Source organism: Arachis duranensis, chromosome 4 (genome assembly GCF_000817695.3).
Source record: "Arachis duranensis cultivar V14167 chromosome 4, aradu.V14167.gnm2.J7QH, whole genome shotgun sequence".
Taxonomy (NCBI): domain Eukaryota; kingdom Viridiplantae; phylum Streptophyta; class Magnoliopsida; order Fabales; family Fabaceae; genus Arachis; species Arachis duranensis.
This window is the reverse complement of record NC_029775.3, coordinates 67,194,283-67,209,882: the sequence shown is the minus strand read 5'-3', so window position 1 is coordinate 67,209,882 and position 15,600 is coordinate 67,194,283. Positions and strand designations below refer to the sequence as shown.

Here is a 15,600-nt window from a genome sequence, read left to right as displayed (position 1 = left end):
TTTTTATCTTGAATTTTATGAATATTGGCTCTTGAAAGAATGAGGAACACGAAAAATATTATTGATGATCTGAAAAATCATGAATTTAATTCTTGAAGCAAGAAAAAGAAGTGAAAAAAATTTAAAATTACAATATTTCATTAGATCAAGAAAAAGAAAAAAGCCAATAGCCCTTAAAACCAAAAGGCAAGGGTAAAAAGGATCCAAGGCTTTGAGCATCAGTGGATAGGAGGGCCCAAGGAAGTAAATCCAGGCCTAAGCGGCTAAACCAAGCTGTCCATAACCATGTGCTTGTGGCATGCAGGTCCAAGTGAAATGCTTGAGACTGAGTGGTTAAAGTCGTGATCCAAAGCAAAAAGAGTGTGCTTAAGAACTCTGGACACCTCTAATTGGGGACTTTAGCAAAGCTAAGTCACAATCTGAAAAGGTTCACCCAGTTATGTGTCTGTGGCATTTATGTATCCGGTGGTAATATTAGAAAACAAAGTGCTTAGGCCCACGGCCAAGACTCATAAAGTAACTATATTGGGGATATTTGGTGGTCCGATTTGGGCAGCGAGAGCTTGTATAGCAGAGTTTAGATCGGCAAATGCTTTCTCCATGGAGGTTTGGGGTGGATAGGAGGCTTCATTTGTTGGGAGAAAAGGTTCATAACACAGAGGTGGTTCCTCTTGATAAGGATATGGAAATGGTGTATATTGAGGTGGTGGTTCTGGATATGGTTCATATGGAGGTGAATGGTGGAAAGGGGCTTGTGAGTGTGGTGGTTCAGAGTTATGTTGTGAGGATGGTCTCTGAGCATACAGTGGGGCTTGTTGGTAGCTATTAGGCGGTCCACCATATCTATCAGCTTGGTATGCATTGTAGGATGGTCTTTGTCTGTGATATCTTGGAAAGTGTTGTTGCCTAAAGGGTTGATCAGATCCTTTTGGCTTCGTCCATCTTTGATTGCTTAGACCTTGATGCATAGTCCTGTTGTAGCTTTCATTCCTTGCAACAAAATTAGAACCAAACTCAAAGCGAGAGGGGTGAGAACTCATAATAGCTATCAGAAATAAGAGGGAAGAGAGAAAACAAATAAACAAGTAAAAGAAAAAATATATTTTATTTTATTTTATTTTTTTCTTCATAAAAAATATTTACAATAACCAATAATAAGGCACACGTTTGCAATTTCCCGGCAACGGCACCATTTTGACGTTGGGATTTTTGCTAGTAAAGAATTATTAAAAATATTCGCGTTGTAGATACAGTTTCTAAACTAACAGAAATCCCTTCGTACAAACGTTTTGGTTGTCACAAATAACAAACCCCTAAATAAATTGATAACCGAAGTATTTAAACCTCGGGTCGTCTTCTTAAGGAATTGCAGGGAGGTATGTTCTTATTATTGGTTGTGGGTTTTGTAAATTGGGGTTTTGAAAGTGGCGAACAAGTAAATCAAAGGACAAATAAAATAAATGATTAACTATAAAATAAACTCTTGGCAAGATATGAAAATTCGGAAGTCCTATCCTAGTTACTCCTATGAGAATAGAAGTTAATCCCTCTTAGTTAACCTTTGCGTAAGCAAGGGAAAGTCAAGTGAACTAATTGGTTAGAATTCCCAAGTCCTAGCCAACTCCTAAGGAAAGGCTAGACTTAGTGGAATTCAAATTAATTAGCCGACATAACAATCATTCATGAATAGTTGATAACTCAAGAGCTTCCAGTTAATCAATTAAAGCCAATAATATCAGAAGCTAAATAAGAATCTTAGATTTGAAATACCTCAAAATCATGAATTAATAAAAAAATATCAAAAGTAACATGGGCAGTTGTAGCTAAATAAAGAAGTTGAGTTGAACATAGAAATCCATAAATTAAATTGAGGAAATAAATAAAAGGAACATTGAACCTGATATGAAGATGAAATAATCCTGAATTGAAAAGAAATCCTAATCCTAATCCTAGGAGAGAGGAGAGATCCTCTCTCTCTAAAAACTAAAAATTATGAATTATGAAAAGCCTGATGAGTCTCTGCATGTTCCCTGACTTTAATCTGTGTTTATGGGACGAAAAGTGGGTTGAAATGCGGCCCAGAATCTCTGCCAGTGACTTTGTAATTCTGCAGATCGCGCACGTCGCGCGTGCGCGTCGTCCACGCGATTGCGTCACTCAGCATTTTTCGTACCACGCGTGCGCGTCGTCCACGCATTCGCGTCGTTCGTGCAGCTTCCGCTCCGCGCGGTCGCGTCAGGCATGCGGCCGCGTCACTGCAATTTCCTCTCTTCTGCGCGGTCGCGTGAGTCATGCGGCCGTGTCACTTCTCGCTGGTCATCTCCTTAATTTCTTGTATTCCTTCCATTTTTGCAAGCTTCCTTTCCAATTTTCCACTCATTCATGTTCTATAAAGCCTGAAACACTTAACACACAGATCACGGCATCGAATGGAATAAAGGAGAATTAAAATACCTAATTAAAAGTCTCTAGGAAGTAGGTTTTCAATCATGTAATAATTTTAGGAAGGAAATATAAATCATTCAAATCATATGAATAAGTGGGTGAAAAGCTTGATAAAACCACTCAATTAAATACAATATAAACCATAAAATAGTGGTTTATCACTCATCCGGAAAGGTTTTAGAGATCTCAGTAGAAGGAAGGGATGCTCCTGCTACTGGTTCTATCCGGGACAGGTGGTCAGCTACTTGGTTCTCTGTCCATTTTCTGTCTCTTATTTCTATATCAAACTCTTGCAGAAGCAACACCCATCTTATGAGTCTGGGTTTTGAATCCTGCTTTGCGAGGAGATATTTTAGAGCAGCATGGTAAGTGTACACGATCACTTTTGATCCTACTAAATAAGATCTGAACTTGTCAATGGCATAAACCACTGCAAGTAACTCTTTCTCTGTGGTTGTGTAATTCTTCTGTGCGTCATTTAAAACACGGCTAGCATAATAAATGACATGCAGAAGCTTGTCATGCCTCTGTCCCAATACTGCACCAATGGCATGGTCACTGGCATTATACGTTAGTTCAAATGGTAATGTCCAGTCTGGTGCAGAAATGACTGGTGCTGTGACTAGTTTAGCTTTCAGAGTCTCAAATGCCTGCAGACACTCTGTGTCAAAGACAAATGGTGTATTAGTAGCTAGCAGATTGCTCAGTGGTTTTGCAATCTTTGAAAAATCCTTTATAAACCTCCTATAGAATCCTGCATGCCCCATAAAGCTTCTGATTGCTTTAACATTGGTAGGTGGTGGTAATTTTCAATTACCTCTACCTTAGCTTCTGATCATCACCACTGTTTGGCCTCCTTTCAAAGATCCTTTCTTAGGCAACAAGTCTTTCATGAATTTAGCGTACAAGAGCATTTTTTCAAGTGCTTCTATGAAGGGAATGTTGATGTGCAGTGTCTTGAATATCTCCAAGAATTTGGAGTATTGCTTTTCCTTGTTTTTCCCATGGAGCCTTTGAGAATATGAAATTCTTGGCTTATACTCTAACACTTAAACCTTCTATTTTGATATATCTTTTGAAGCTTGAATTATATGTTCCTGAGAGGGTGGGGTCACGTGCTCCACTTGACTATTGGTGCCGCTTTTGCTTCTTTCCCTTGTTTGTCAGCAGTCTCCTCGTTGTCCTCTTGTTCCACCACCTTTCCACTTCTCAAATAAATTACTTTGCATCCTTTCTTTAGGTTTGGAATTGTGTCACTCGGAAGGCCATTGTGGGTTTTGCCAATTTTTGTGCAATTTGACGTATTTGCTCTTCCAGCTTTCTAATTGAGGTACCTTGATTCTAGAAGTTAGACCTTGTTTCCTCAATGAATCCTCTAGTTTCTTGCATGAATGTGAATGCATTTTGGGAGAGTTTCTCCATGGCTAGTCCAAGATTAGAGAGCCTTTGAGAGTCTTGAAATGGTTGGGTAAAGGGTGATTGTTTTTTGTGAGAGTGATTTTGAGGGTTGAGAGGGTGGCTATTGTGTTGATGGATGTTGAAAGAATGATGTTGAGGTTGGAAGTGGTTTCGTTGATGGTTATTACTAAAATCAATAAATGTACACTAATTCAAAATATTGCTCAATTAACTAAGAAATCATTGTTTAACTTTCAATAATTCTTAGTTTATCGAATGGAATTCTAAGAGAAAAATACTAAAGATGCGACCACATCAGAATCCTCTAGCTCAACTCGCCTATTCATTCATTTTCTCAATCAATTTCATATTCAATGAATTTACTACTCATAAGCCCGCATAAATAATTCAGATCAATTCAATAAAACTCATTTTCACTAAATCAAAAGTCTCAAATTAACCTCAAAAATCCATTCTTCAACTCTGTTTGGAATTCCCAGAAGCATAACTCTCTGGTGCGCGAAATTAGAACTCGCACAACTTAACCGGCAAGTGTACCTGGTCATCCAGGTAATACCTTAGGTGAGTCAAGGTCGATTCCACGAGGATTGTTGGACTGAGCAAGCAATGGTTATCCTCTTGGACTTAGTCAGGCAAACAGTAAAAGAGTGTTGTTGTTGTTGAAAACGCATGAAACAAGGCAATAAAGAAAGCGATAAGGGTTTGGTGTAAAATCAATATAATACAATAGTTAAGGTCTCGAAGATGTTTATCTTTCTGGATTAAAACTTCTTACTAACTATTTTAATAATGAATGATTCATTCTATGGCAAACTGTAAGTGATTAAACCCTAATCTCTTAGTGATTTAATCTCCTCTAATCGTTATCTAATGCCACTTCCGTGGTCATTCAACTCGGACCGGAAGATGAAGTTCAGAAAACTAGTTTATAACACTAACACCCTAATCACCCCAATCCCGGCTGAATAGATATTGCTTATCCCCATTAGTTTATGTGATTAGCCGTCTAGAAGGCATGTTCTCAAGCTATAGTTCAAGCGAGATAACTCTCCGGAGAACCACAAGAACTCGTGTAGAGAAACGAACATACTTCCGTTCTACGTAGTCTCATAAGACTGAGAAAGAAAACAACACCTTAGAATTGAATCAAACATATATTAAAATAGAAGAATAATAATCTTAATACATAAAAATAAATAGAGCTCCTAACCTTAACCAAGAGGTTTAGTTGCTCATAACTTACAGAGAAAACAGTGTTCTGAAAAGTGTGAGAGTAAGAAGATCCTAGACCTAAATGATCTTTTCCTTTAAATACTAACCTAATAATAAATGCTAAACCTAAAATATATTATTTGTAAATAAAAATTACAAAAAAGAAAATAAAATAAAACTAATAAGGGATAAATTCACTTGGAGGCCCAAAGAGGTGTGAAACGGGCTGCTTGCTAGCGTTTAACTTCAGGAATGGGCGTTGAACGCCAAGGGGGGAAGCGTGCATCTCTGGCTTGTGCCCTCTGCTGGCGCCAAACGCCAGGTGGGCATGCAATGCCGAGGGAGGGTGCTGCTAGCATTTTCTTTTCCTTTGCTCCAGGCTTCTCCAAACTACTCCAACCTTTACCTAAAATCATAAAAACACAAGAAAAACTTAAAGAAGCATCCAAAGGTGATTTTTGCACTAAAATCAAGTAAAAGTAAATAAAATCTAACTTAAAATAATATAAAAATAACAAGAAAAGGGATATAAGATGCCCACGCATCACTTTCAGATTTGAAATAATTGCATAAAGCCCACTTTCAACTTCATTCTCAAGTTCAATAATTTTCTAAAGCCCCAAAACCATCTTTCTTCACCAATCGAATTCAAATACCATAAGTTCACCAAAACTTCTAAAAATGAGATTCTTTAATCAAACTCAAAACATAATTCTTTTCATATGAAATCAAGCTCAAAACAAAATCATTTTCTTAATGAATCAAACTCAAAAAAATCCTTATCTCAATAAGTTAAACTCAAAACATAATACTTTTCTTAATAAATTAAACTCAAAATAAAATTCCTTTCTTTGTAAATAAAACTAAAAACATAATTCTTTTTCAATAAATCAAACTAAAAACACAACTCCTTTCCGTAATAAATCGAAATCAAATAATATGATTCTTAAATCAAATTTTCTTCTAAATAACGATTCAAACAAGGTCTCAGAGTTTCATAAAAATTTCAGCAATATCTCTTCTAAAATTTAGACTTTGCTACCTTTCACGGGTCCCAATAATCAAACCAAACATCTCTCAATCATTCAAATCAGTTCCAGTAAAACATTATTACAACAATACCAACTCAACTCAAGGAATCAACAAAGTCTAAAATTCAAGCAACCAATCTCATCAATCATAATTCAAACCAACTTCAACAAAATCAATCAGTAAATCAAAATTCTCAGCATTCTCAAACTGTTTCAAAACCAAACTATTTATCAATATAAATATACATAAACCTGATTTCCAATGCAACTCATTTCTCAAAATAAATATGCTAATCGGATTTCCAAATCAAGCTTTCATTAATTATCACTACGCCTACTCAATCAATCAAGAATTCAATCAAGTAAACCAATCAAATTCTTTCAAAATTACTTACTCAATCCATAAGACTCAGATAATCACAAAAAATATATTTTTACATCAATATCGACTTATAACAATTCTTAAAAATAAAATGAGTTAAGAAAAGTGCTCCTACCTCGATTAGTCGAAACTCAGAATTAAATGCGACAAACCCTTTTTATTTTATAATTCGCATCACTAACAGCAACTTTGATAGCTTCCAAATAATATCAACAGCGTTGATGGCTACAATGGTAACTAAATTGATGTTGATTATAATCAAAGTGAAAACAGATATTAGATACAACTAGAGCAGAGAATCATGGCAAAACGAGGCAAAATAAGTTCATTCTCACCACAAGAACATACCAAAAGATATAGCAGTAGCACCAATGGCGATTGGAAGCTCCAATGGCAACTGTAGCAACAACTCTAATAATTAGGATAACTGTGACAACATCAACAACCATAAAACTATATTATCTATAGTAGCAACAGCCATAATAGAACTAAACAAAACTTACTCTTAGCAGGGGAAAGAAGGCAGTGGTGCCGCTGGCGTCTTTTTGGCAAGAAAAATGGCGACATGTTTCTGGCACTCCAGCAACAATGGTGTCAGTAAGGACTGGCTCCAATAGCCGCATGCAACTCGGCGACGGCCCTCCATCATCGGCGACGGTGGCTTCACGCATCTTCCCTGGTTTTGACGACTGTAACAATGGCTTTGGGTGGCATTTTCAACAATGGCAGCGACGGTCTCGACAATGCGCACGGCAGAGACAGCTTGGATGCGACGAGGACAGAGCACAACAGTGATGGCTCCTCGCTACAGCGATGGAGGGTTCAGTGGTTTCCTCCGGTGGCGTTCTGAAGCATGAGCATTTTAAGCACTTTTTATTGGCTTTTATTATAGAAAAGTTATGACTTTTGCTTGATAATTATATGACTTTTAAGGCTATTCTATTAGTACTTTGATTTTTTTGGTTTCATAAGGGGAAAAAAAAGCAAAAGCACAAAGAGGAACCAAGAATTGAAGACAAGTGCAAAGAGAATTCGTGGATGCTGTCATCTTTGATCTTATCACACTCCAACGAGTATAACTTAAGCCATAAAGGTTCAAATAATGCATTTTCCAATGCATTAGAAAGCTAACTTTCAGCGCTTTTCAACGATATATAATAGTCCATGCTTGCTTTCTGGCATCACGACGCTAAATGCTGCGACATTTGCCTTTAGCGCTAAACCGCGTCCAGCATCAATTCTTCTCGGGACTCCTAGCACTAAACGCCGGACGTTTAGCGCCAGACCTGCAGAAAGGGACGTAAGAACTGTACCAAAAGTGGCGTTTAGTGGTACTAAACGCCAGCCCAGCCCAAGCCCATAAATTGTTGATTTTAAAGCGTCGTTTTAACTTATCTTGACACATTCTCTTCCGTCTTTCATTCATTAGTTTTAGGTTTTACACATTAGATTATGATTTCAATTTTTTGCACTATGAGGATTTTAATTTTCTGCACTATGGGCAACTAAACCTCCATTATTAAGGTTAGGAGCTATGTTTCCTTTGATGGATTAATAATTATTTGTTCCTCTACTATTGATTGATGCATTATTTATGTTTAAGAGTTGGTTTCATTCTTCATCCTAGGATTTAGTGTGTATTAAAAAATAACTCTAATAAGAGTACACGTACTAATAAGACACGAAATGATGTGACCGTATCATGTTTGTACACGTTGTGTGTAACGGCCCTATCTCATTTACAATGAAAACGAGATACATATACTCTTATTTTGTTTACACTGTAAACGAGATAGGAGTGGGCTAGACCTATATATATGTATTTCGTCCAGAACGCCTCTTTAGTCCTTATCACATTTATTTCTTCAACTTTTTTCCCATTTTTATCCTTTTCTAATCAAATTTTTGAGTTACTACGAGATTATGGCGCGTGCCGATGAACACAATATAGACATCAACCAACTGAACGTGACATGACACATCGCTGGGACAGTCAACTTTGAAGTTGGTGTTGTTTTTTGTTTAATGTTTATGTGAAAATACATACATGTATAATCATACTTATTATACTTTTAAAGAAGTAGTATGCAGTATATGTTAGGCGAATAAATATATTATTAACAATAGTTTAAATGATAGGATATAATTTTAGACATACTTTAAAATGGATTTGTTAGTTAAATGTTTATTTAGGTTTATTTTTCTTTCAACTAAGTTATTAAGAATATGGTTATTAACTTAGTTGTTAATTAATTAACTAAAAATATTTTTACTTAATGAAAGTTATGAAGGAGAAGGGTAATGAATGTTGTTATCAATTATTTAATTAAATATTTCTATTTAAATTACATTATATAGACATTTATTAATTTAGATATTTATTATTTAGGTAAATATTTTTATTTAAATTAATTTAAAAGGTAAATGTTGTCGTTATTTGTTAGAATAGTTTACTTATAATTCAAATTAATTTGTTATGTGAACGTTTATTGGGAAAAATTTTTATTCTGAAATTTTTATAGCTTGAAAGGTTTACACATTTTTTATTCGGATATTTTATTGTTTACTAGAGGCTTCGCCTACTTCTTCCCAGGAGCATGAGTCACACACTCCTACCATCGGATGCTATTGTCCCCTACCTGAGGGATGCTGGCTTCGGCGACACGGTGTCACTCAGGGATTTTGTGTTTGACAACTCCCTGATCATGACATTTGTAGAGTGTTGGTATCTTGAGACCCATACTTTCCACCATCCATGGGGTGAGTGCACCATCACTCTCCAAGATGTTGCATACCACATTGGACTACACGCTAATGGAAAGCTAGTCGGTGGGTGCTTCCGTGACTTTCACACATGGTATGGGACCGAGGCTTGGAAGTTGGTAGAGCGGCTACTCGGTGTCAGGCCTTCTACAGTCCAGCAGCATGGTGCGTAAAGGAAGGAGTCTTTCTCCCTCAAGTTGCCATGGCTTCGGAAGCGACTCTGACAGATGTCCAATACAAATGATCTAGCCATCCTCTGATAGCACGCAATGTGTTACATACTGTTGATGATTTGGGGTTACCTGATGACTGATAAGCTAAATAATCAGGTCTATTTCTGATGGTTTCCACTACTAGATGACTTTTAGAGGTGTCGTTCTTTGTCTTGGGGATCGACGGTGCTAGCATGGACGTACCATTTTCTATGCTCTGTAGCACACCACTCCATCACAGACATCACAGAGTGCACTCCTCTGCTAGTATCTTGGATATACCAGAGATTACCTCAATGGTGTTCACCAGAGCGACAGATTTACATGTACATCATGGCTGTAAGGTAACTGTTCACTACAGTTTTATTACTCCTCGGTTATTCAATATGATGTGGAATTTATTGAATCGTGGTTATTGTTGCAAACGTCTGCATGTTGATAGGTATGACATAGCAGAACAGGGATCAGCATGATTAGAGAGTCCTGCGATGGCGTCGGGCGTTGGATTAGTTATTGTGGGATGAGGTAAGCGAGTTACCCTTCTATTTGGTCACAGTTGCATAAATTACTCAAGCTTTCTTAGGCCTTGTCACTGATGATTATTTCATAACGTCCATTGTAGTTCCTGTGGACACCTTACGACAGTCCTACACTACAGGACATCTGGCCGCTATGGCTGAAGAAAGAGGCAGAGTGGGAGACATGGATGTCCATTGTTCCCCTCGTCTGCTTCAACATTGTTGTATTTTACTATGTCGACCGGGTGAAGCGCCAGTTTAATGGCAAGCAGCTAATGCCAGGGGACCCAGTCAATGTTGACAAGTTCTTGACTACCATTAGACGGGGAGAGGACTTTAGATGGTCTAACAAGCTTCGTGAATGGTACGATCAGTGAAGGGGTCAGTTTGAGGAGGGACACCGGATATCCATTCAGCCGTGCACAGGCTATCAGCCAACGCAGGGGTATTGGTATTGGTATCGACAGACTTACCGTGTTAAAAACTTGTTGGGAATGAATGTGCTTGATGATCCCAGACGGTTGGACTTACCGGGAGACGTGTAACATACTATTAGTCAGCAGAGGGATGTCCTACACCTTCCCTGGGACATCCCTGACCGTCGTCGGTGGGCCAAGGAGGTTCTGTCAGACACCTGGAGGCCTACTAGGAGAGAGCAGCGTGTCAGAAAGAGCGACGTGTTAGAGAAAGCGAAGGAGCTACAGCTCCCCGAAGAGACAGTGTTATGCCTCGAAGGGAGTACTTGGACGTCGAGTCTGAGGAGGAGGCTGAGTATCACCGGCAAGAGGAGCACGATGATATCCCAAATGACCAGGATGACTCACTGCCTCCACCACCACCCCTTCCTTCTTTCCACCACCACATCTGCCTTGAGGGTCAGGATCATCGGCATTTCAGGACGATTGGGATGTTGGACCCCTGGTTGGCATGACCTCGGGGCATCCAGCAGTCATCAGGAGGCATCGATGGTCGACGAGATAGACTACGAGGAGGCATTCGACCCTCATACCACCGACCAGCCTACCATGCAGCCACTACAGCAGAACCGCCGCTTAGTTGCGGCTTATATGAGGATTCCACGAAACATGTCACCAGTGGTTCAAAAACCGTTGCAGCATAGGGCAGACATTTGATTTTACGGCGGTTTCGTTGAACCGCTGGCACAACTGCAGCGAAACCACTTGATTGGCGTCGATTGATTTAAACTGCCGCTATTTGGCCAACAGGAAATTCGACTCCATTTTTTGGTGGTTTTGAACCGGTGCTGTTCCTTTGACCATTGTGTTTTTTAAAATGTTTTCTGCAGCGGTTTCAAACCACCGCTATCTGATTTTCCAAAAAATTTAAATTTATCTTCAGTCATTTGATAACCGCCACTATTGTTCCGTCTAAATGACCGTAAAATGACTGTATTTTGCACCGACAATCAACACTCTTTTAAGTACTGTATTATTTTTTTGTTATTTTTTGAATTTTTTCTGATATTAGAAAACTTAATTATTTTGTAACTAAATGAATAAATTGATGGGTGAACAAAAATTGGCAAAACTAATAAAATTATTCATTAATCCAAATATCAATAAAGTGTATTCCTTACTAAGAGTTGCATAATCAACAATAAAAAAGTGTATATTTATCTTTAAGAATAAATTCCAAATCTTTAGTTCTACTCTCTACTATGTCCCTCCAATGAATTCATCCATGGAGCCAGGTCTGGTGGTAGCTCCCCACCTTGCCCTTGAACTAGACACATCGGAGAACTCTCCATTGCTTGCCTTTTGGTCTTCTCGGCTGCTACTTCATCCTCTATTGCCTTCCTTTTTAATTTCTCAGCCGGCAGCTCTGCTTGTATTTCAACCAACACCCTTTGAGTCTCCTCCCTTTGAGTTTCAATGCTCGGCTGAGGTGAATTCGTACCGAACACTTGACTAGTAGTCGGTCCGATTCCCATGCCATGCACTCTACCTGGGTGCTCCTTTTCAAGAGTTTGAGCAAGTGAATCATTCTGAGACAACAGTCTAGATGATTCATCATGTTGCTCAATCTCTGTAATTCTTTCCTACACAGTTAGATAAGTGAACATAAGAAATTATTAGCTAATTGCTAACCGAACAAACTTTGAACATAATTTTAACAAACAAAACCTATGAGAAACAACATAGCGATTCTCAACACATTACTAACACCAATAACCCGAGCTGCATCATGGAGATAGGATCCATTAGATTATTTGTGCGTTAAGACAAAAAACTCCCCCTACTAACTGGACGCCCCTGTCGTTTCGACTGCAACAATATAGCTTAAATAGTGAATAAGTATATGTAGAGAAGGTTCAAAAAGTAAGTGAATCCTAACTTTTGCCTCTTCTTCTCCGAGCCTTGCCAAACTTTTCGATCCGCCAGTATAAGTGTATAATTGCTTCGATCGATTCTCAGTATTTTTCCTACACTTCTCCTGTTATGCCATCAAAATTAAGAGCTACTAGACAATATTTCTGACTAACTCAATGTGAAATAAATAGAATTTTGAAAGTATGAAATAAAAATAAATTACCTTTGTTTCTTCACTGTTGCGATAATCAAGGAACCATCTCCAATGATCCGCAGTAATTCCCGGTGGACGGCCTTTAATATTTTGTTCAAGAGTCAGATCTGATTTGTAAAAGTAATGATACAAATGGTTCCTCGTCTCCTTCCAAGTCCTTCCTAGCATTTTTAATATTGTACACTTCATAATTCCTCCACTATCTTCTTCAAAATGGAACAATTCCAGCAAGAGTATAATTAAATTGTTGGTAGGAGTCGAATTAAGATTCCGGGACTGTACAAAAATATAACGATTTACCTTTACACATTCATTATATATCTTGTCCCTAGAGCGAACCTTTCTCCAGTCCTTCTCACAGATTAGGAATTTGGTGAAGTCAAATCCTAGCATTCTGACAACGTCGCTTAGTATACTAGCTTCATTTCCAACTGGTTGCAGTCTATCGTTGAACCTGAGTACGATCTTTCTACCATTAGGTGGCTTCATAGCCTCTCTTACATTTAAATGAAGTTGCTTGATTGTCCCATCAGACTCTGTTTATCATAGTTAGTCTGTGTGAGTAACCACTGTGGCCAAGATGCAATAAAATCATAAAAAAATTACTCATAAAAAAATACATGGGATAAACTCTTGTATACCAATTGTTTTAACATCCCGAAATTTGGTAGTCTTGCGTCTCTTGCGCTTCAGAGTCTCTGATGCAGCAAATAGGTTGTCAACGTGTTGCTCAAATGAATCTACGTCATCTGCCTCTGGGTCTAAGTCTTCATCAGGCGGTTCCGAGTGTTGAGCACCATTCGTGCAAGTCTGTGGAGCAGGCGGTGATTCGGTACGGGTGGTTGAAAGGAGTGTAAAGATGAGGTCGGGGCAGCACCAGTACCACCAGAAGGGGGAATTAGGCCATCCACTTGGGGCACGGATGAAGCTGCAGCAGATCCTGTTTGAGTTTGCTGACATACTGAGTCTAACTTTGATTTCTTCGTGTAACGACCTATCTTGAGCATTTTAATAAACTTGGTACCACCAACAGTATCACTTAATACTATTATCAAAATGTAAAAAATAAACAAAAATTTAAATGCATTAAATATAAGCAAATATTTAGACACGTATAGCAATAGGCTTAAAATTTTTAATTGGAAGCAACATGCCTTTTCAATAGCTTTGTCATGCGTATAATTTTCTGAACAAACATGTTCAATATAAATTAATAATAAATTGGGGTTCAAATAAGCAACTATATATGCTAGGAAATATATAAAACATAAAGAACGTGATAAAATTAGCATAAACAACTATATATTCCTTTCACATTCGAATGTACATGTAAAGGCATTAGTTACAACTTTGTTGCATAAGCACTGTACAGGCATTACCAAAATTCAAATCAAAATCCAAGACATGATATAAAAAATATATATATATATATGCAAGTTAATAAATCCAAACTTTCATGTTTTGGTAGAGTATTAATTATCTTTTGAAACCTAAATCAAGCAAACAATAATGATTATGATCAATATACTCCCCCCTACTTTATCACTTTCTCGTAAACAACTCTATACATAGTAGGAGTAATACATTCCTCAAATTAAGCACATACCCTGTTTACATTTGAGAATGATCAATATATGTTAAGTCTCTAACCCTTAATATAATAAGGTCTATACTTAGTCAACAAGTCAATTAATAGCTATGGAAATAAACAAATTTAAGTACATTGAAGAAATCATGAACATTGAATTCTTTAATTCACCGTGAAATCTTAATCTGAAATCAACTAAAAAAATGCGTGCTTATTCTTTCAATTATTTAAACTACTCAGTATTAATTTCTTAAACTCGTGCGTTATTTGATAACTTAAGATACGAATGTATAAATAAACTCCTCTCCTTGACCTATATTCACATATCATATCAGTTTATAATTTTCTTTTTTCTACCTACATTAAAGAGGAAATTTAAACATGGATTAACTTTGTAAATATTTTGAGAAAAAGGAGAATGGTGTTTACTTTTTTGCCCTTCTGATGGTTAAAGCTATAACAAAACCAACTAAAATAAAGAGGATAAAGACTGTGTAAATTCAAAATTCTGGAAAAAGGAAAGCCATAGACAAATTTCCCAACACAGTTACAGCCATCAAAGTTAAAGCTATGAACTGACTAAAGGGTTAGGGGGAAACACGGCAACGAGAAACAACAATTTCCAGCAGAAAATATTACATAAATATACTGCTAAATTACAGTAAATACAATTTTCATCCCCACACACAGCAAATTGTGGATATTATAATAAGATAATCTTCTTGCTAATGATAATCAAATAGCTAGTAAAATGCAAGGAACAAAAAACACCACTAAATGCGGCAAAGTAAAGTTGAACCAAAATATTGGAATACCAGATATGTTAAACAAGTGTAATATGGCAACAATACTTTCTTGAAGTTGATTTTTTTAATTAGTGTTTTCAAAATAAAATTACAGTAACAAAGGGAAGAACTTGATCATGGAAACACAAAACTAATTCCATAAATAAGGGTTAAGTAACATGCGATTCTCAATGGGCAAATTAGCAACCACACAAAGTCAACTTTTAGTGCTTACCAGCAGCGGGAGGAAGGTTATCGATGCTGATGCTTCTCACGATGCAGCTGCTTGATGGGTGGACACGGCAGGACGATGTTGATGGATTCTGGCTCTGCGACATCGACGGCTACTCCAACTTGATGAAATCTGAAGACTTCTTGGAGGAAGAGATTCGGTCCAACAACAACGGGCGGAAGTGCGTCTCGTGGGAGGCTTTAGTGGTGAAGGAAATTAGGATTAGGTTAGTGGTGGGATTTATGTGTTTTGAACATTAAAAGACTGAGTTCTTTTCTCTTCTGATGGTGGTAACAATAACGGGCTTCACTCAGCAGTGTAAATAAGCCACAAAGAACAATAATAAACAATTTATCATGTTTATATGCGTCAGCCTAATAAAAAATTATGATATATTTTATTGCTAACAATATTAATAGAATTATTCAGAAAATCATAAATTTAATGGGGGGTTAAAAGAATAATAATA

The 15,600-nt window shown here is 37.4% G+C and overlaps 1 protein-coding gene across 4 annotated transcripts; it reads right to left on the bottom strand.

Annotated features, from left to right (window-relative positions):
* Positions 1-11,521: 11,521 nt before the first annotated feature.
* LOC110280027 (uncharacterized) lies at positions 11,522-15,448 on the bottom strand. Of its 4 annotated transcripts, none has more exons than XM_052260982.1 (5): positions 15,135-15,448; positions 13,168-13,571; positions 12,536-13,062; positions 12,338-12,436; positions 11,522-12,041 (listed from the first exon to the last, which is right to left on the bottom strand). In XM_052260982.1, the coding sequence occupies exons 2-5, from the start codon at positions 13,484-13,486 to the stop codon at positions 11,649-11,651; spliced, it is 1,338 nt and encodes a 445-aa protein (XP_052116942.1). In that variant the 5' UTR covers positions 13,487-13,571; positions 15,135-15,448; the 3' UTR covers positions 11,522-11,648. The 4 variants fall into 4 exon arrangements, with proteins under 4 accessions (XP_052116942.1, XP_052116941.1, XP_052116943.1 ...); XM_052260981.1 differs by having other exon boundaries at positions 13,168-13,542; XM_052260983.1 differs by having other exon boundaries at positions 13,168-13,520.
* Positions 15,449-15,600: the final 152 nt, after the last annotated feature.

Bases quoted from the DNA above. Each gene is read 5' to 3' on its own strand.
- LOC110280027 (XM_052260982.1), bottom strand. From the start codon at position 13,486: ATGTCAGCAAACTCAAACAGGATCTGCTGCAGCTTCATCCGTGCCCCA. The intron at 13,063-13,167 runs GTATACAAGAGT...TATGATAAACAG, and splicing joins TCGGGATGTTAAAACAATTG to AGTCTGATGGGACAATCAAG. The intron at 12,437-12,535 runs GTAATTTATTTT...ATGGCATAACAG, and splicing joins GCAACAGTGAAGAAACAAAG to GAGAAGTGTAGGAAAAATAC.